Source organism: Mastomys coucha, unplaced genomic scaffold (genome assembly GCF_008632895.1).
Source record: "Mastomys coucha isolate ucsf_1 unplaced genomic scaffold, UCSF_Mcou_1 pScaffold9, whole genome shotgun sequence".
NCBI classification, from domain to species: domain Eukaryota; kingdom Metazoa; phylum Chordata; class Mammalia; order Rodentia; family Muridae; genus Mastomys; species Mastomys coucha.
This window is the reverse complement of record NW_022196915.1, coordinates 40,723,385-40,744,960: the sequence shown is the minus strand read 5'-3', so window position 1 is coordinate 40,744,960 and position 21,576 is coordinate 40,723,385. Positions and strand designations below refer to the sequence as shown.

The window sequence follows — 21,576 nt, the reverse complement described above, 5'->3', positions numbered from 1 at the left end:
ATTATTATTACTAGTGAGGGCACTAGTAGTAGTGAGGGCATTATTATTAGTAGTGAGGGTATTATTAGCAGTTGAGGGCATTATTATTACTAGTGAGGGCATTAGTAGTAGTGAGGGCATTATTATTAGTGAGGGCATTATTATTAGCAGTTGAGGGCATTATTATTACTAGTGAGGGCATTACTAGTAGTGAGGGCATTATTATTAGTAGTGAGGGCATTATTATTACTAGTGAGGGCACTAGTAGTAGTGAGGGCATTATTATTAGTAGTGAGGGTATTATTAGTAGTGAGGGCATTATTAGTAGTAGTGAGGGCATTATTAGTAGTAAGATTGGTGTTAGTAGTGATAGTTCCAAATCTATTAGGTAACGGAATAGGGTGAGAGAAATAAAAGTGGGTTTAAGTAAAAGGAACAGATTTCTGATAATTCATTGTTGCTGCAGAAAGTTGTCATTTGCACTCTCCTCCATTCAGTGAACTTGGGGCATTTTGCCACTGAGCTAAATCCTCAGATCCATTCACCATCCATCCATCCTTCCACCCTCCCTCCCATCTACCCATTTATCTATCCATCCATCATCTTTATTAATTTTTTTCTTTCTTTGAGACAGGGTTTTAGTGTGTAGCTGGGCTGACCCTGAACTCAGAGATCCATGTACTGAGTGCTAGGTTAAGGTGTATCAGCAGCCTGGCTGCCACTTTTTTTTGACAGCGTTCATTTTACTAAATCCAACTACTTTTGCTAGGCCAGATCATTTCCTGGTAACTTGTTTTAATGAAAAATTTGAAATTTGGCTGTTTGGCCTTTGTTCATATTGTTGAGACAGGAATTTTTTTTTTTTTTTTCAAGACAGGGTTTCTCTGTGTAGCTCTGGCTGTCCTGGAACTCACTGTGTAGACCAGGCTGGCCTCTAACTCAGAAATCCGCCTGCCTCTGCCTCCCAAGTGCTGGGATTAAAGGTGTGCTCAACCACTGCCCAGCGAGACAGGAAATCTTAATGCCTGCTGATTTTGACTTTTCTATGGTTTTCTTGGGATGAGAATGGAAAGGGGGTAATTTTGGTGAAGAGAGGTTGTAGAAACTTATAGGGAAGGATTTTGAAAGACCAAGTGGCACTAATGCTGGAGCCTGTGGTGTGAGGCTTGTTTCCGTAAGAGATCATCTGAGAATTAACAGTGGCAGCACAGGTAGGTGAAATGGTTCAGTCGGTGAAGGTTGTCACCACAACTGAGCATCACTTGAGTTTGATCCCTGGGACTTGGGTCGGGAGGAGAGAACCAGCTCCTACATTGGTTTCTCACCTCCACACTCACACTAAATAAAGCGTGAATTAGCGTACAAACCAGCCAACAACAGTTCTCCTTTGGGAAGTGAAAGGCAGACTTGAAGTTGATGTTAGTTGTGTGACTTGGGGGAGAACCCTCTTTAGCTTGATCCTTTTCTTTTTTTTGGCTGGTTATTTCTTTTGCATGTACATTTGCTCTTTAGAAATTGATCAGAACACTGTAAACCACTTTAGAATGCTGCCATCAGACATTTAAATCCTGAAAAGACATGATGGTGTCTACTGTTTCCTCATGGCTGAGCGGCTTATCCAGGGTCTCAGGAAGGGGCTTGAGGTGAGAGGGCACTAGGGATGGCTTGTTCAGCAGTGTTTGGTGTAGTAGGGTTTCTAAGGACCTTGAGGGAGTAATTTTCCTGTCTCAGCCATGCTCAGCAGCTATCTGTTTATCTTCCTGTTAGCTTTCAGTAGAGGAGTTCCAGTGTTGGTAGTCTGTAGTTTCCTTTTGTACCCAGTGGGATCTGCTCATCTCAAGAACTGTTTAGGGAAACTAAGCAGAAATTAGTTAAGTCTGTCTTTAAAATAAGCCTTACTAGGCAAGCATTCCACCACCGAGTCTCATCCCTAGTCTGTGAAATCATTGTTTTAAGTTACTTTATAACTTTGATTCTTCTGTTCTCAAGCTTAGGAAACAGTTTTGTGGGCTGGAGAGATGGCTTAGTTGGTTAGAGTGCTTGCAGTGGTTCAGATCCCAAGCACCAATGTCAACAGCTAGACGTGGCTACCTAAGTCTGTAAACCCAGTGCTGGGGCAGGGTGGGGCTGCAGGGTGGAGTCAGGAGGATTGCTGAGTCTTGCTGGCTGCCAGTTGCAGGTTCAGTCAGAAACCCTGTCTCAAAGGGATAAGGGTGAGAGAGAGCAGGACATCCAGTGTCCTCTGAAAGTTTGCACACACCACACACATATATCACATTCATACATCACACACACCACACACATATACTGCATTCATACATCTCTCTCTCTCTCTCTCTCTCTCTCTCTCTCTCTCTCTCTCTCTCTCTCTTGCTCGCTCTCACACACGCGCACACACACACACATTTACAAAGTAAAAACATTTACAAAGTAAAGTTTTAGTACTCCCAGTTAAGAAATCTCAAAGGAGTTTTGCTAGGCAGTGGTGACACACGCCTTTAATCCCAGCACTTGGGAGGCAGAGGCAGGCGGACTTCTGAGTTCCAGTCCAGCCTGGTCTACAGAGTGAGTTCCAGGACAGGCAGGGCTACACAGAGAAACCCTGTCTCGTAAAACAAAAACAAAAACAAAACAACACAAAAGAAATCACAAAGGAGTTTGAATTTGAGAGACAAAGAGACTAATCCAGAGTGTTTTCTGTCTCAGAGAAGCCATTGGCTTATGTGGACTGGGGTTGAGCTACTTTAGGGAGTGTCCTTTGATCTGTGGATTCCTCTAGCTGCTGTCCAGGAGATGGGGAGGTTGCCAACTTCGTGGCTGATTGTCTGGTTTCTAAGTATCCTATCCATTACTTTTTTATTCTCGGTGTCTCTGCTGCTTCTTGGCTTTGCAGCCCCTGCTGTCTCTTTTCTTGATCTGATTTGCCTGCTTGGTTGTGTTACTTAGCCAAATTTGTCTGTAGTTCCCAAAGTAGAGTTTGTGTTTTGTTTAGTTTATTTGTTTTTTCAGGACACATAGGCTCTTTTGGGAACTGGCCTTGATGACACCACCTTTTCATCGCTGTCCAGTGTCAGTAAGTCCCTTTACTTGTCTCTCTGCAGAACTTGGTTCATAGCTGATACGTCTCAGTTCATGGTTGCTGACTCTCCCAGTGGGTCCAGGGCTCTCGTGTCCTTGCTTCACTTTGTATGTGGGGGTAAGATTAAGGAAGAAGAGACATGGGACCTTTCCATTAGTCTGCATTTCTTGTATTTGTCTGCCCTCTGGGAGGCGAGGGCAGGTGCTTTCCTGCCTACATCCTGTGCATGTTAAATTGTGAGCACAGCTGTCTTAATTTAAGGAAGGATAGAGGACTTTTTCAGGCTCTGTGCTGGTGTGCTGTGGATTCAGCTGTGAGGATCACAGATGCCGTTCCTGCTCTTACAGTCTGAAGGCGGATGCAGACAGGTCATTGTGGAAGTATTGCTGTTGAGGCTAGGAGCCTGATGGTTTCCTGGTCCTTTCAGTGCTCCTGCGTGTGTCCCTCGTATGCTTACTTTCCCAGAATGTGCTTTGTAACTTCTCACAGTTTTCTCCATTTCTTTTCCTGCGTTCACAGTTTATCTTCTATTTTAAGTTTTTTACTAGCAAAGTCAGAGTAGCCAGGAGTCTGATCATCTTCTAGTGGCCCACAGCAGCTTGCCTGCTCCTGTGCCTCTGCCCCCACGGCCAGCTCTTGCACTTACTCAGAGGCACCCATCTTTTCTTGGTGGCTGGGCAGCTTCTGTGGTGATCCCTTCATTCAGCATCATGAATTTTCTCTATTGAATCATTCTCAAGTTTTAGACTTGCTCTAATATTGTCTAATTTTAAAAAGTTGAACCAGATGTGGCGGTGCATACTTTTAGTCTTAGCTCTTGAGTGGCTGAGGCAGGAGGATATCTCTGAATTTGAGGCCAGGCTGGTTTACATAGTGAGTTCCAGGCCAGCCAAGACCCTGTCTCAAAAAAGAAAAAATAGAAAAAAAGTTCCATTTGATTCCAGGCACTCATAATTAATCATTGATAGCATCTTTTCCTTCTCTCTCATTGTAGAGCTTCTTGAATGAGTAGTTGCTGTGTCTACCTTTCCCCCATGTATTTCTCAGTGTTCTCGTGCTGTAGCCTGTCCCCACCACTTCCTCCAACTATTTTCCCATGTTGCCAGGTTGAGCAGTCATCTGCCACACCTTATCTGACTGCTCAGCATTAGCATTTAGCTCAAAGGCTGGTTCTTTCTGAGTGAAACTCACTTCTCAGTGCTCTAGTGACTGCCTCCTCCTTGCTCCTCCTCACCACCTACTGGCTTTTCCTTCCCACTGTGCTGGGGGCTTCATTTTGTATTTCTTTCCATAGGTGAATTTAAGTTCTATATCTATGTATACAGTTATCATGGTATTGATATTTTAGTTTGGACCTGTCCAGTTGGTTCAGAATACTAAATCCAGTTCTTGATGTATTTCTCTTTTTGATGTCTCTTCAATCTCTCATGTTTATATATCCCAAATGGACATTCTCCCTTCTCAGCCATCTGCTTCTTTACCAGCAGTCTACAGTGTCAACCCATTGGTAGGTTGTTCAGCTGTATATTTAGGAGGCCTTTTGATCTCATAATTTCTCTCGACTCCCACATCCGTTTCACCAGCAAGCTTTGTCCTCTCTGGAATATAGGCTGTCTCTGTCTCTGTTTCTGCCTATTTTTATCATCTTAACCCTGAGCTCTTCAGTTCCTAAGTCATTCATCTTTAGTCCTGCAAACCATTCTTGATGTTTAGTCTGGCCTATACAGAATGTGAGTCGTTGTTGCTCAGCTACTGGAACCCTTGAGTGCTGCTACGTGGCCCTTTGGCTAAGTCCAGACTGTCTTGAGTCTTCTGGTCACTGATCTGATATCTGACCAGGTAGCTTGTTCTGCCTAAGAAGCGTCAAGACTGTTTATACTCTCTGCCTCTGCCCCAGATCTTTACGTCCCTGGCTCTTTAGCCTTTACATGGTCTTTCATAGCATTTTTAAAGACACGACTACTGGATATGACAGCTTTCTAGTCTCCCTTTTCTTTTCTTTCTTTTTTTTTTTTTCGAGACAGGATTTCTTTGTATAGCCCTGACTATCCTGGAGCTCACTCTGTAGACCAGGCTGGCCTTGAACTCAGAAATCCGCCTGCCCCTGCCTCCCAAGTGCTGGGATTAAAGGTGTGAGCCATCAGCACCAGACTAGTCTCCTTTTTCTTGCTACGTTTTCTCCACAGTGTGTACCCTATGCAGAATTTCCTTGTTTGTTTGCTGACTTGTGCCTGGAAACACTTGTTTGTCTCCACAGACTATAAGTCCCTTGGGAGCCAGAGCCCTGTGTCTGGCTCTGTGCCATATTCCCAGCATCTAGAATGATGTTTGACTTGTAGTAGGTGCTTGTTAAATTTTTGCTAAACAAATGAGCATTTAAGGACATGATGAAACAGAGCTGCTGGATGGGGTAGGCTGCTTCAGGAGGGTGTCGGTTTCCGTCTGGAAATGCTCAGGAAGATGCTGAACCCTTATTTCTGGAGCAATTTCTTCACCTTTCTTGTGTCCAGACCAGCTGAGGGATATGGCATGTTTCTGAGTAACACGGGTTTTGGAGGGTTGGTAACTCTCATGCTTATCAAATCCAAGACCTGGTAAGTATCCTTCAGAAAGTCTCCCAGGCTCTTCTTGGAGGCTCCTTCCAGCACTCCTGTCTCCCAGCACTTCTTGGACATTGCTCTAGTTTGCTTTCTATTGCTGTGATAAGTGTGACCAGTAGCAGCGTGGGGAGGAAAGGGCTTATTTGACTTAGATGGCATAGCCCATCATCAAGGGAAGTCAAAGCGGGAACTGAAGTTAAGACCAAGGAGGACTGCTGCTTACTGGCTTGCTCAGCTTGGTTTCCTACACAACCAGGACACTGGGGGCAGGGGTAGCACTGCCTACAGTGAACTGGGTCCTTCCATTGTTAGTCATTAATTAAGAAAATGCAGGAGAGATGACTCAGCAGTAGTGAACACTTTTCTGGTTGCTTTTCTTGAGGACCCAGGTTCAATTCCTAGCACCCATATGGCTACTTACAACTGACTATAGCTCCACCTTGAGGGGGTTTGACTTGCTCTCTTAGGATACTAGGCACACAAGTGGTACACAGACTTACATGAAGACAAAATGCCTGATAAATAAAATAATTATTTTTAAAAGGAAAGAAAATTCCCCCAAGCCCCATGGACTAGCCTGATAGAGGCAATGCCAAAGCCCTACAGGCTACTCTGATGGAGGCAGTGCCTCAAAGCCCCCACATGCTAGTTTGATGGAAGCAATTCCCCAGCTGAGGTTCTCATTTCAGCTCACTAGTTTGTGTCAAGTTGGCAAAAATAAACAAACAAATAAATAACTCCCAACTAGCATAGACATTTTATGCACCAAATGGGGTATTTGAAGGGCTGGAGAGATGGCTCAGCAGTTATGAGTATTGGCTGTTCTTCTAGAGGACCCAGGTCCCATTCCTAGCACCCACATGGTATACAATCATTCATGTGACTTCAGTTCTGGGAGATCCAATGCTGTCTTCTAACCTCATTGGGCACCAGGCACACACAGATGATGCATGTATACACATGTAGGCAAAACACTCATACACATAGAATAAACAATTTTTTAAAAATGGGATGTTGGTCTCAATGACCTCTGAGGTCCATTAGATGTCTGTGTGGTTGATTTGTGTACTGTAACTTAATTTGAGTTGTTATGGTCATTTTAAGGTGACCATCAGTCAGTGCTTGTATCCAGCGTCACAAAGTTTCTCTCTTCTTCCCTCATAGTTACTCCATAGTTACTACCTCATTTTCTATCCCAATGCTGTTAGTAGTTCTGTATCTATTTCTCTAGAGTTTTTGCAAGATTGCAAGTAAGTGATAGATGATTTACATATAAAATAAAGATATAAACATAGTAATTATATAGAGAAGTTAAAGCTTTAGAAAAAGCAATTTGGGGCCCAAGGCAGAGCAGTTGCTGCAAAAGCATGCAGACTTTGGTTAAGGTCCGAACACTTCCAGGTCTGCAACCCAAGGTGGAGGAAGGGAAAGAGGCAGGAAGACCTTGAACCTCATTGGCTGGCCAGCCAGGGAATCTAAGCTTCAGTGAGAACATCAGTGAGAATCCATGAGTTCATGAGAACTCCTGACCCCAAAAATAAGGTAGGTGGACTGGAGAGATGGCTCAGTAGTTAAGATCATTCTGAGTTTGATTCCCAGAACCCACCACATCCAACCTCTAGGGATTCCAGCACCCTCTTCTGGCTTTTAGGAGCACCTGTATACACAGGTCATATAGATACAGCATACGGTGAAACACACACGCACACACATGATAAAAATGAATCTTTGAAAAAAATTAGGTGGGATGTGAATGAGGAAGATTCCTGAATTCAACCTCTGGCCTCCATACACATGTATGTGTGCACCTACCCTTATGTTCAGCACATATGAACATGTACATATAATATATATACACAATACTACAGGCACATACAAAAAGAGAGCTGGCATGGTTAGTGATTTTGACTTTTTTTCACTCAGTAAAGGATAGCTTTCGTATCAGTGTTTAGAGAATTTACCTTATTCTGAATAATTGCATAGGATTTCATTGTAGGTGTGTAGTATGATTTAAATATTCCCCTTGGTGACATTTGGACCATTTTTTTTTCTTTCAATGTTACAAACATACTGTGTTTTGTAAGACACATTCATTGTCAAAAGGTAAACATTTTAAACATTAAGTGGTATTGCCAGTAGCTTTCTCCCAAAGGTGGACTAACCTGGCCTTTTACAGCAAGGTTTTAAGTGGTTTCCTTGCTCCAGCCAGTGCCCTTCATAAAGGTCAGTGCACTTCCATAGTGTTTCTGTGCTTAGGTTGATGGGAACTGTTGCCATGGTGATGAACTCTGGAGGACTAATGTGATCATTCTGTCTTCTGAGTGGATTCTTTGTTAATGTTGGAGTGGATGCTTGCCTGAAGCAGGTGTGATAATTTATTGAAGCCATAAAAGGTGTTTGAGCAGAGCGTGCCCCTGGAGCTTCTTTTCATGTCTGGGTGACTGGCTGCCGCCTTGTTAGAGACTTCAGGATACAGAAATGTAGGAAAGGAGATCATTGTCAAGAGTCTTGTGTGTTCCATCTTCTGTTTTCTTTTGAGACAAATAAAGCCACTAGAATTTTAGACTGTTTGTCTACAGTAGGAGGCCCTTGTGGACCATCAGCTGTACTCATGATCTCTGCCTTGTATCTTATAGAGATGGTTAGGATGTCATAGGGTTGTCATTCATCCCAGCCTTTGTTACTGTTGTATTTGTAGCCTGTGTAGGTATAATTAGACACCTTTAAGTCAACCAGCTTAAGCATGCTTAGGCTGTTAGGAGGTATAAGTAAATAAACTTGCAATTTTAGCATAACTTGGGGGTATTGTTTTTCCCCTTTATTTTTCCTTTAATAAAGGATAGTTATGATTGTAAAGGTATATAATTTTATGGGTTTTAATTTTCTGTTTACTTTTTACAGTTTTTAGTTATTATATGTGTCTATATATGCTGTCAGGCTTGTCAGCAAATGCCCCCACCAGTAAGCTACCTCACAGTCTTAGTTTTAGATTTATATTTTTTGAGCTAGTGTCTTATGTAGCTCAGGTTCACCTTGGGCTTGCCATGGAGTTGGAGATGACGTTGAATGAATCCCCCTTATGTCTGCCCCAGAAGTGCCAGGTTGCAGCTGTGCAGCACCACACCTAGTTTGGGATGAGGGTTTTACTTTTGTTTTTGGTTTTTCGAGACAGGGTTTCTCTATGTAGCCCTGGCTGTCCTGGAACTCACTCTGTAGACCAGGCTGGCCTCAAATTCAGAAATCCGCCTGCCTCTGCCTCCCAAGTGCTGGGATTAAAGGCATGAGCCACCACTGCCTGGCTTGGGATGAGGTTTTAAGTGCTCTGGTCTATGACCCAGATCAGGACAGAACATTATCAGTACCATACAAGGTTCCTTGCATTTTTGAAGCCATGTTTCTGTCCATGAGAGATGAAAACCATTATCTGGCTTATGCTACTCTAGATTTATTTTGCCTATTTTGTTTGTTTATTTGTTTTTGTTGTCTTGCTTTTTTGAGAGAGTGTCTTAACTCTGTATTCCAGACTGGTCTCTAAACTTGTGGCTGTCTTCCCACAGCCTCCCACATTCTGGGGTTACAGGTGTGGACCACCATGTCTAGCTAGTTGGTCTAGTTTTAAGGCTCCATGTGCATGGCATCATCTAGTGTGTATGATTTGTATTTGGATTGTGCTGCATATATCATGAAATCCATCCAACTTGGATCTAGCAGAAGTTCTTTTTCATTGCTATATAGTATTTCTTTGTCTACATGTGCTGTATAATCCCCTCTACTGTTAATTGACATTAAGTTTTCTAGCATGGTGCATGTCATAGGCGTCACTCCTGTGCATGCCTCTTGCGTGTGGTGTTTTCATTTTATTAGAGAATTTTCATCATGGGATATATTTGTGTATTGATTAGCAATCATTTGTTTTATATTTCGGAATAATGACTTTTGTGTTTTGTTTCTTACCCAGTTTGCTTGAGAATACAGATCAACCCCCAGAACAAGGCGGATTTCCAAGGCATCTCTCCAGAGCGAGCCTTCGCTGATTTTCTCTTTGCCAGCACTATCCTGCATCTTGTTGTCATGAACTTCGTTGGCTGAACCTTACCGTGGAGTTGGAGATTAGCAGAACGTAAGTGGCAATCCCAGTCTTGGCTTGCCGTGCTAATTCTAGCAGGTAAATTAGATGGGCTTGTTCTGGTCCTGGTTCGCTGAGTTTCCCTAGTGCTGTAGGAAGTTTGCAGGCTTTCCTGGAGCTCCAGCGGGCCTCAGTATCAGCATGCTCATCAGCCTGTGGATTATAGGTATGCACCTGAAGGGTTTTGAAAAAAGATCAATTGCAGGTTTTGCTTTTAGATTTGTTCTTGAGGTTTTTTTTTTTTTCAATTGTGATTGCCATTGATGTTAAATATTAAATATGGCCATTGTTGCTTGAGAGGTATTCAGAGTAGTGTGAATGAATGACAGCTGGTCCTTAGGAATGTCTGCCCCAAACTTAAATGGTAAAGTTGCATTAGCTTGTGAAAAGATTTGGAACCAGAGTAGTAGCATTTGGTTTGTTTGCTACATCCCTTGTTAGGCATCAAAGCCATTTTGCCCCCCAAACAAACTACAGAATTCTGATAGGGAAACACAGGTAGGCCTAGATCCCTTTTGTAGAGCTGAAAACCCTCTCTGCCCTCCCTTCATAGGTTGTGTGCCCTCTTCCCTTGTCTCAGTTACTTTACCAATGCTGTGACAAGACGCCATGGCAGAGGCATCTTGTAGAAGAAACTGTGTAATTTGGTATTCATTGTTAGAGTCTATGACTGAAGGTGGGGAGCATGGCAGCAGGCAGGCTTGGTGCTAGAGTAGTAGCTGGCGGCTTATATCTTAAGCCATGAGCTTGAAGCAGAAAGCTAACTTTGAGTAGCATGGGCTTTTGAACCTGAAAGCACACTCACAGTGACAGACCTCCTCCAACAAGGACACACCTCCTAATCCTTCTCAAATAGTTCTACCTACTGGGTGGAAATATTCAAATATAGGAGCCTGTGGCCATTTTCATTCAAACCTCTATACCCTGGAAGCAGAGTCTTAAAGTTGTGATACATACATTTTTTTTCCCCAAACACATACCAGTATTTTTCCTTTGAAAAGAGAAAATGGACTGGGAACAATACAGTTGCTTTCCCAGATGCACAGGTACAGGATGTTGAGTAGCCTCTGCCTCTTGATGTTTGGCCCTGTGCTTGTGCCACTCACGGACGAATGCCTGTGCTCTTCCCTTTCCTTTGCTAAGATTAGTACTATTGCTTCCAGGAGGCAAGGGAAGAGAACCGTAGGGAATAATAACCTTTTGGGAGAAAATGTCCCAGGTCTAACCTCTGTACATCACTGCATGGAAACCTGTGTGTTGGTCCTGAAAGCCTCAGAAACCTCACACAAGAACCAGAGTATGTGCAGAGTACGGTGGCTGCACTGGAGACGGCACATAACTGCACCTTAAAAACAGTTGTGTTCGTTGGGTAGACCTTTCGGTTTGGGTAGTGGTAAGCTGTTGGGATGCTGTAGTCAGTGAAAACATTTGAGAAGCACTTCATTCTGCTCTCCTAATACAGTTTCAGTCACTGGGGACCTGATTTTCATCCCTCCTTCTCATCCCTAGTCAGTGCCAGTTAGTGGGGACACAAAAGGAAGTAAAATGCCTTTAAAAGTGAAGAGTTTTAAAAGTATAAACAAAAACAAAAGAAACAAAGCTGGAGATGTATTTCAGCTGGTGGAGTGCCCTGGGTTCAATATCAGTACTGTACAAACCAGATGCAGTGGAGTGTGCCTGTCATCCCAGCACTCAGGCAAAAGGAGGAAGATTAGAACTTCAAGTTCATCCTCAGCTGCATATCAAGTGGAGGTCAGCCTGAACTTCATGAGACCCTGTCTTAAGAAGGTTAAAGACCCATAAATGTACAGTGAAAACATGGCATGATTGGTGTTCCCAGAGACCAGGATGAAGTGCCGTGAGAGGCGGAGAAGGAGCTGATAAGCACATGGTAGCTCTAGCCAGTCCCCAGTTAACTGTTAGCTTGAGTGTGGCCTCCAGTGTAGACCACCTTGAGTTTGTGGATACTAGGTCTACCTCTCAGGCGTTCTGAAGAGATGGAAAAACAACTATGTCTTCTGATATCCTTACTCTAGATTTGTGAAGGTGTTTCCCAGATGAGTTATGATATATATTTAGGAAAGGACGGAATGCATTTCCAGGGTGTTCTCCAGGCTCAGAAAGACTCCAAAATCATGGAAGATTCTTTTCTATTGCTGCCATGTTTGTAGGAGGACTCGGCTTCTAAAGGACTTAGTATTTCCAAATTATGACAAAAGAGGAAAAGCAGGCTCAGCAGAACTGTGTAGCGCAGATCATATTAACAGCCCTGGGCCACCTGCCCGGCTGGAGATGGGTTAAACGTGTGCAGAATCGCTAATCCCAGATTGCAGTGTCCATCACTTTGTAGAAAATAGTAGGCTCCTAGAAAAGGTGGGGAAATGCTCTCGTCTGGGGATCGCCCGGCATATTCTCAGAGACCTTTTACCTGATACATGCTACCCTGTCCCACACATTTGTCTGTCCTGTCTGTGCAGTTTTAATTCAGCTATGTGCTCACTGTGCCAAGTGAGTTCTAGTGGTCACACTAACTCAGAAGGTAGGATAAAAAGGAAAACAAAACCAAACCATCTCAGTGTGCTCATTCCTAAGACACTAGAGGCGTCGACATCCTTATTCTGTGAAATGAATTACGGGGTTATAGGGCAGCACAGTTTGGCTAGATTCTCATGTTGCTGCCTAACGTTCTCCTTATTTTCCAGTTGACAGATGGGCATTTAAAGAAATCTCTTGATGAATTTAAAGGTGACATTTAAAACCAGGAAGAAAAGGCAGATCAAATGGCATTGAGCTGTAGAAGTCAGTGTGACTTAGGAGAGCCAACGGAGGCAGGCAGAGCATTCACTGGGTGTTGCTTCAAGTGCTTGTGAAATATTTCATTTTCAGATTGCCTCAAGCAGATGAGCCTGCCATTCCGTTTACAGACTGGGCACTGAGAGATCCAGAGAGCACTAGTAGAAATCTTTTGTTAATGCTTTTGAAACAAGGTCTCATGTAGTACAAGGTCACTTCAGATAAGTTATGTACTAAAGGGTGACCTTGTACTCCCGATCCTCTGACCCTTGCTTCCCATGTGCTGGGATTGTAAATATAGGCCCTCATCTCCAGGCCCCAATTTTAGATTCCTCTTTTAATTTAAAAAATTTTATTTTTAATTTGCATATATGTGTATTTCTGTGTGGGTTTATGTATGTTAGTGCAGGTTCCCATAGCTACCAGAGATGATGAGTGTCCTGGAGCTAGAGTTATAGGCAGTTAGGAGCTGCCCACTGTAGTAGTGGGTACCAAACTTGGGTTCTTTGAAAGAACAGTATATACTCTTAACTGCTGAGTCCTCTCTCCAGCTCCAGTTTCAAGATTGGTTTGTTTGTTTGTTTTTCTAGACAGGGCTTCTCTGTTTAATTCTGGCTATCCTAGAACTTGCTCTATACACCAGCCTAGCCTCAGGCTCAGAGATCCGCCTGTGTCAGACTCCTGAGTGCTGGGATTAAAGATGCATGCTGTAGCCTGTCCAGTTTCAGGGTTTTTAAAAGAAAGGGTAAAAAGGGAGACGGAGCATCATTGGGTTGCACTTGAGGAGTTAACGTTCCTGGTGATGTGGCTATGGGACGGGAAGTGCAGCGAGCACCAAGGAACAACACAGCTTTAGTGTGCTTGCCTTCTGGGTGGAGATTGGGTTAGTTTTGCTTCTTTAATGTTATGGGGAGAGTCTCTTACTATCTTTAAAATTTTGTAGCATTTAATCCTAGCTAGTGCTAGAAGCCTATGGTGCTGGGCAGAGCCTTTGAACTGATAGTACTGTTTATAACTAGGCAATCCTGTTTCTTTCTTACTTTTTTTTAAAATTTGTCAAAATATAGTAATCTAGAGAATTACCTTGGAAAGGGACTCAAAATGTATTCCTTTTTTTCCATCTCCATCTTTATTTTTAATTAAGAGACAAGGTCTCCTTATCCCAGACTTGCCTGGAACTTGAAAAAATTTGTTTAAAATTTATTAGATTTTATTGAGAGAGAGAGAGAGAGAGAGAGAGAGAGAGAGAGAGAGAGAGAGGCTGTAGTGTGAATGTGTGTGTGTGAGCACCTAGCGCACATGTGGTGAACAGGACTGACTACCTCCTAAAGTTCTCTCCACTGTGTGGGTCCTAGAGATCATACCCTGGCATCAGGATCCAGGGAAGTGCCCATACTCCCTGAGCTAGCTCACTTGAAAAAAAGTTTTAATTTATTCATTGACAATTTCACACATGTATGTAGTGTATTTTGGTAGTATCACCCCTGCCTAGTACCCCACCACATGCTCTCTTCTTTTTAAATTATTTGTTTTTTTTTTTTTTTTCGAGACAGGGTTTTTCTGTATAGCCCTGGCTGTCCTGGAACTCACTCTGTAGACCAGGCTGGCCTTGAACTCATAAATCTGCTTGCCTCTGCCTCCCAAGTGCTGGGATTAAAGGCGTGCGCCACCACTGCCACCAAGTCCATTTAGGGCTTCCTGCGAGCATATGGACGTGGGGCTGTCTGCTACAGTCTACATGGTACCCTCTGCACTCTGCTGCCATCTAGTGGATGCACCTTTCCTGGGTTGGGAGTGTATCACAAAGCATATGAGTTGTATTTTGGTGGAACAACAAAAGCTAGTTCCTTTCCAGTCATGGGAGGGCAGCAAAGGCCCATGTGAGCTTAAATGCCGACCAGGGGTTTCTTTTACATCCTGGCCAGGAGTGGGCAGTGCTGAGCTAGGGATCCTAAGCTGACTTGTGCTCCTCACCTGTGTACATAATAAAGTATAGGATTTCACAGGGTTTCCCTTTGTCGGTTTCAGGACTTGGTTTTCATTTATTCTAGACCACTTATTGCCTCCAACTCTGAGCTCCACTGGCAGTACTGTTCAATTTTTAGTTGATGAGCAAGTAGGTCCCCTAACCTTTTCTCAGTGCCTCAGCCCTCAGGGGCTGGACAGTCAGGTAACTATGATTGGTCTTAAAAATCATTAATTGATTCTTTTAATTTGTGGCTGAACTCTTCTGGTTGGTCATTGAAGGCTGAGAGCTAGACAGATATAGTTAGATTTATTTGAGAGAGAGAGAGAGAGAGTGTGTGTGTGTGTGTGTGTGTGTATGTGTTGGTGTGTGTCTCTGTGTGTGGATATGGCCAGCATGTCCAAGGACAGTGTTCAGGGGTTGCTTTCTCCTTCCACCATATGGGCCCTGGGGATGGAGCTCAGGTTGTCAGGAGTAACAGGTGTACCCACTGATCCAGCTCATTAGCCCTGTTTTTAAATTATTTTAAGTTTATTTTCTTTACTTTTTTTTTTTTTTAAATTCTTGAACTCATGATCATCATCTTTGCCTCCTGAGAGCTGGGACTATAGTTTCCTGGTGAACTGGTGAAGAATTCTGTTGCTGTCCTGACCTGGCTGTTTACCTCTAGTTCTGGTGCCTCCAGCCCTAAGTCATTGTCACCTACTGGGCTGTACAGGGGCCTGGTCCCTGGGCTCTCAGGTCCACAGGGCACACCTCTCACACCCTGCTTTGTCACATTGCTTTAAAGGTGTTCATTCTTATTCCTCCCTTTCCCCCACTCCCCACTGCACTCCCAGGTTCCTGAGGGTAGGGACCTGAAGGCTGATCCCAGGCCTCTGTTTCCCTGCCTGTACAGTGAGGAGCTTGGCCTTCATCGTAATCTCTTACAGCTGTTAACTTTCATTAATACAGTTATGATGGCCACTTCATTTGGGTTCGTTCTCTCTCTCTCTCTCTCTCTCTCTCTCTCTCTCTCTCTCAGTTGTTACTTTTTATTCATATTCTCACTGGTTACTGAAGGGAGGACATTAAAATGGTATTGTTGAAAATAAAATGTCCAGTGTTACAGAATTGTCTGTCTATAAGATGCTTTGTCAGCCCCACGTCTTTAGGATTCATGTGTCTTCCACAAGCACCTTTATGTCAGTGCATATAATTTTCTTGCCTGCCCTGTGGTCAGGAGACAGATAGCTGTGTGCGTACTTGCTGTATGCATACCTGCTGTGTGCGTACCTGCTTTGTACCTGAGGGAACTTGGCCTCCGAAAAATTTCATTTGACTTTAGTCCTTGGTACTAAGTGGCTGAGTAGGTACTTAATAGTGGATATTTGGATCCTAAACTCTGATGTTCACTGCTCTCTAGTTTCAAGAACTTTTGAGTAATGATAATATATATAGATATAGATATAGTGATTTTATATATATGTATTGTGTACACACATACTTATAGGATTGTGTTTGTTAAAATAATAAACTTGCTTAAATGTGAAAAGTTAAGAGTGGTTTATAAGAAGGGACAAAGACAGATAATCTTAGGTGTTTCTGCAAAGGCAGGCATCATTACCGTGGTACAGGAGAGCTGTAGGAGGATGCAGCTTGGTAGAGCTGAGGTAATGTATTAGTGATGACGGCGGTGACCTCACACAGCGCCTGGGTCTGTGTGGAAATCCTCCAAATCTGCCCTGCCCACAACAGTGGCCATTGGCCACGTGGTTGATGTTGCTTGGTGGACATCTGAAAAGGGACTCAACAACCAAGGAACTAAGTTTTAATTTCCTTAATTTATTTATTTTTTATTTTTATTAGACAGACTCTTCTGAATCCTTAGCTAGCCTTGAACTCAATCTATAGTTAAGGAACACCTTGAACTTCTGACCCTCCTGCCTTCACTCCCTAAGTCCTGGGATTCTGGACATGAGCCAGCATGCCTCACACTGGGCGCTGCGTGTCATGATGCCACAAGCACCCTGCCATCTGGGCAGCCCTGCCTGCCCATGATTTCAGGCAGTTTTAATCAAAGTTAAATACATCTGTGTAGCTGCTGGCTACTGGGTTGGACAGAATAGCTGTGGATAAAATTCCCAAGCTATCAAGTTGTAGATTTCTCATTTCTAAAAAGTGAGGATTAGCCTAGTTGCTTCCTGGAGTGTCCTCCACCTTTAGAAGTTATGATCTGTGCCTTATAACATTAGAGTTATTCAGACTGTGCTCTGCTCTTGGGAGCTGGGCAGAGTTGTCTCTGGCTTATATCACCCCTAGTTTCAGCTGTAATTGGGTGATCAGAGTCCAGGGAAAGGTCAGCATTCGATCATATCTGTCCAGTAATAGTGACAGACTAGAGAAGGTTCTGGGGAAGAACCCATAGCCCCAGGAGTGGGATTCTGTCTGCTGTTGCCATTTTCATTTATAGAAAATGTTATTTTCATTGTTTGTTGTATTTTTCTTTGCTTTCTTTTAGGGTGATTAGAATAGGTGAGTCAGGTGGGGGACAGACTGGGGACCCCTCACCTCTTTCAGTGTCTTCTGTTCTGTATGTTTCACCATCAGGGAAGAGATTTGGAGGCAGTTTTTGATAGCAGCCTCTAATCCGCTTGTGGTTAAAAGCATTCTTCTGAGTTGCTCATCGGCCCATCATGCCAACATTTCAGAAATCCCAAGGCCTCTGAGCACTTGCCGAGTATGATCTCGATAGAAAAGAGGGAACAGGGTTTTCTGGAAACTACCACCAAAGACCAGTTCTTTCCTGAGCCCTTTTCCTTTCTCTGTGGACTGGCCTTGGTGTCTAAGGTTCTCGAGTTTTACTATCAGAATCCACCGCTCTAAGCAGTAACCTGGCCCCCACTGCAGGCATTGCCCATCTTACCCAAAGTAACTTAAGGGAAGTGGGAACTAAATTACCTCTTCACAGACCTGACTGTCTCTGAGTTTCTGAGAAGTTTTATCCACTGTCATGAGTCTGTCCTCAAACTGGACATTAGTGCTCTGAGGAATCTGAGGCCCAGGAAGGTGAATGGCTGATGCAGTTAGGATTGGTAAGTCAAGAGCTGGATGCCAGTCTCTCCAGCGCCTGGACAGCCTTTTTTTTTTCTTTTTTTCTTTTTTGTGAGCTTGGGATTTACGTGTGAACATAGTCCTTATAGAAGCTATTCTCATAAAGTACTTGTGAAAACAGTGAGGCATATTCTGGTTATTGTACTCTGGTGTAAATGCTGCGATGCACCTGGGAGTGTGGCAGCTGTCTCATGGGTTGAGAGTCTAGATGGAAGGATTGGGACATGACACACCTTTCTGCTTCTTTCACGGGTTGAGAGTCTAGATGGAAGGATTGGGACATGACACACCTTTCTGCTTCTTTCACAGGTTGAGAGTCTAGATGGAAGGATTGGGACATGACACACCTTTCTGCTGCTTTCACGGGTTGAGAGTCTAGATGGAAGGATTGGGACATGACACACCTTTCTGCTTCTTTCAGGCTCACTTTGACGTTCCCTGGATCAGAAATCTTGAGCTGGCAGCTTGTTACACATGGCTTCTTCAGACCCGTGCTTAACTACGATTCTCGTTGGTCATGAGGTGGCATGTCCAGAGAACTCCCTTCACTCTATCGGACCAACTCCACAGTGTACATCTGTTAACACAGATTCTGCTTCCCCTCAGTGTAACCCTTACTTTCCAAATTAAAAAAAATGTTTCTCTGCTGCCCCCTCTGAGCCTCCAAGTGCCGTTTGTTCCTTCACGTGTGTGTGCCGATGGTTTCCCTCGGGTCTGTGTGCTCTATGACTTGCTAACTCCCAACTGTGACCCTTCACCTGTGACCCCTCACCTTTATTTTCATTAAGTAGTTGTCATTGGTGTTCGTGACAAGACAGTGCTGACAACCTGGAAAATGGCAGTCCTTTGTCCTTTGCTGGATCAGGCAACCCTTTACTAATCCTTCATTGTCTGGGACTGCACCACTAAGCACTTGTCAGAAACTGAACTGTGTGCTCTCGTTTCCATATGCTTCTGGGAAAAGTGAAATAAATGCATGTCTCTTAGGCAGTATAAACCAAGTGCAAAGTGTGCATGCATGCGTGCGTGCATGTGTATTTGTGTGGTAAGAGAGAGAGGTGTGTGACTATGTGTTGCATGTCTGTGTGACTATGTATGTGTATGAGAGACTGTGCTGTTGTGGTATGTGACTGGGGCGTGTGTGTGTGTGTGTGTTAATTTCTATAACATTATTTTCCAAAGCTCCTTCACAAGCCTTCATTTCACCTCGAAGTTGTCTTCATAGGTTCCAGGTCTCATTAAGTAGGTGAAGAAATGAAGCTTAGATTTGTGCTTAAGAGCACAGGTCTTAGAAACAACAATTAAGGACAAAGCTGGAGTAGAGTAGCATCTGTTGGCTGAAGTCTAGCCGTCCTGTATGCAGTGAGCTCTGCGTCCTCCGCAGGAGCAGCAAGTTTGCCATATATGGGGAACAGCCCTGTCTCGTTCCGCTGGAGCAAATGACCTGTGCTCCAGAAGTCCTCCAGTGGGGCTGCACACTGGCTTAGGCTGAGGAACTCACAGTTCTATTGTCTGGGTCACACTAGATCAAATCAGTCTTTGGGGTATAGCTGACCACCCCTATCCTAGCTGATTGAAGGTTCTGTCAAACTGGGAGATTGGCTATTCAGTGGGTACCGGCCACTCAGGAGCTGTTTGAAAAGGAGACTCCCAGGCCTTACCCCCAAGCTACAGAAGCAAAGCTTTGCATTTTAACAAGGTCCCAGGTGGTGGTGTGCACACAGAAGTCTGAGATACACTGATTTTCAGCTTTGGGTGTATCCTGCAATTACCCGGAGGCTTGACAAAGCTTGAGCCTCTCCATTCTTTATTAGCTTTCTGCTTAACTAGACATACTCCAGATTGAAGTGGCTCTACAAAGAGTTTGCAAGCTTTTTAGGAATGGTTGGATTTAATATAATGACAAAAACTGGCAGGGGTTCTGTGGGCCAAGGCCTAGCACTGTGAGGAGAAATATCACAAAGATGGCTAAGTGGTCAGTGTGCTTGACACTCATGCACAGACGTCATGCAGCTTTACTGGGAGATCTGGATGGTTTTTAGTTTAGATTCAATAAGCAAATATTTCAGATATGAAAAGTAACCAGAGTTTAATAGAATGGGTCAGCTGAGAATGAGCAATAACGTGGCAAGGAAGATGTCACAACACTGCATGAAGATTTATGCTTCTCACAGTAGTTTAGAGCCACATGGGCTCCGGTACTGAGTTTCCAGGTGCCATATTTGCTTTTGTCTTGTGATTTTCCCAGACTAGCCTTGGTGGCAGAAATATCTTGCTGTGTGTTGGTACCATTTACAACAGTACAAAATTCTAGATTACTTTTGGAATCTTGAGTTCAGATTTGAAAGTTACTAATTTGCTATAGACTTTAGTTAGTTTGCTCTATGACTCTCAGTTTCATATGCACAGAAAGACTAGCCGTGGGTTATTCCTCAGGGAAACGCCTTCCACGCGGCTCCCCGTTCCAGGAGTTTGATTTGCTGACTCAGCTGAAGCAGGTACAGTATGGGCTGAGGGATGTCCTGCTGTTTCCTGCAGCTACGCTCTGTGGGGGTGGTTTATTTTTATTTCCTGTGTTCTTTCTGTGGGGCTGCAAGCCGTTTACCACAACTACTGTACATTGTTCCTTGCTCTGCGGTGGTGGGGCAGCCCTTTGCCCCTTCTGCCTACACGCTTCCTGTCTCCTCTGCATGCAAATGGCGCTCCTGTTTCCTCTCTAAGCAGCCTGCACCTCTGCTCTTTGATCACATCCTGTGATCTTGGCCCACAAAACACTCTTGTTATGATTGTTGGAAAGTACTTGGGGGAAGTTACAGAGATTTGTTCCCGTCTTTGGGACATTCAGCAAGCCAGCATTAGCTAGTTTCCAGCAGCTGGAAGCTAGCTCAGTTGTAGTTCTGGTGGGTTGTGGCTCTGGGCTGGACGTCTAGGCTAATATGTGGGTGCACCATGACTTAAGGATTTATCTTAGGGTTTCCATTGCTGTGATCAAACACCATGGAGAGGAGGCGGGGGAGCCATTTGGGAAGTTAAGGATTTGTTTCAGCTTACAGCTCATAGTCCATTCATCAGGGAAGTCGGGGCAGGAACTCAAGGCAGGAGCTGATGCACAGGCCAGGGATGAAAGCTGTGTGCTGGCTTACTCCCAGGCGGCTTATATACCAGGACCAGCTTGCCCCGGGTGGGGGTGGGTGGGTGGGGTGGGGGTGGGTGGTTGGGGTGGGGAACCACCTACCACAGGTTGGGCTTTCCCTCATCAATTATTAAGAAGATGTCCCACAGGCTTGCCCACCAATCTGAGGGGGGCATTTTCTTGATTGACATTCCCTTTTCCCAAATGACTCTAGACTGTCAAATTGACACGAAAACTAGCCAGTGCAAGATGACAGCTCATTTTTTTTAAAAAAAAAAAATTAACATAAAAATGAATATACCCTGGATATGTGTGATCCTTTACCTTAAGTAAGGACTTTAGTGAGAAAGAAAAAAGTTTGAGAATTTCTGTCAGACTAGACAGAAATATTTTACTTACTTAATTTTGAATTTATAAGTCGGAGCGCACACAAAGCTTTTTTTTTTTTTTTTTTTTTTCCCTAATGTGGGCAGCTCAGTATTCTGGAATGCGCTTTGCATGATCTAAAGTGTTGAACTGAGACTGTGTTCTGCTACATATTGTCTTTTGAACCTTAAAGGACCCTCTGTCTCAACAATTCTGAAAATAATTAATTAGGCTCCTGGGCTCTGCCCAGTAGGCATGGACTGTAAAGATAAGAAGCAGCCTTGCTGTTTAGGGGTGAGTAAACCAACTCACGCTTGTGTGTGTCTGGCACAGTATTAAGTGCCTGTCCCCATCTGCTGTTTAAGTTCTACGACCTTGTGAGGTTCTCTAATCCCACAAGGATGCAGTCTCATTTTTCTGAGTGGGGAGATGGGGCCTTGG

General features: G+C 43.9%; 1 protein-coding gene across 1 annotated transcript in view; it reads left to right on the top strand.

The window, feature by feature from the left end:
- The window catches only part of Dad1 (defender against cell death 1), a 20,105-nt gene extending 1,815 nt beyond the window's left edge, over positions 1–18,290 (top strand). The window contains exons 2-3 of the mRNA XM_031361149.1: positions 9,617–9,778; positions 18,058–18,290. Of these exons, the coding sequence (XP_031217009.1) occupies positions 9,617–9,747 (131 nt within the window). The 3' untranslated portion in view covers positions 9,748–9,778; positions 18,058–18,290. The remainder of the gene's footprint in view (positions 1–9,616; positions 9,779–18,057) is intronic.
- Positions 18,291–21,576: the final 3,286 nt, after the last annotated feature.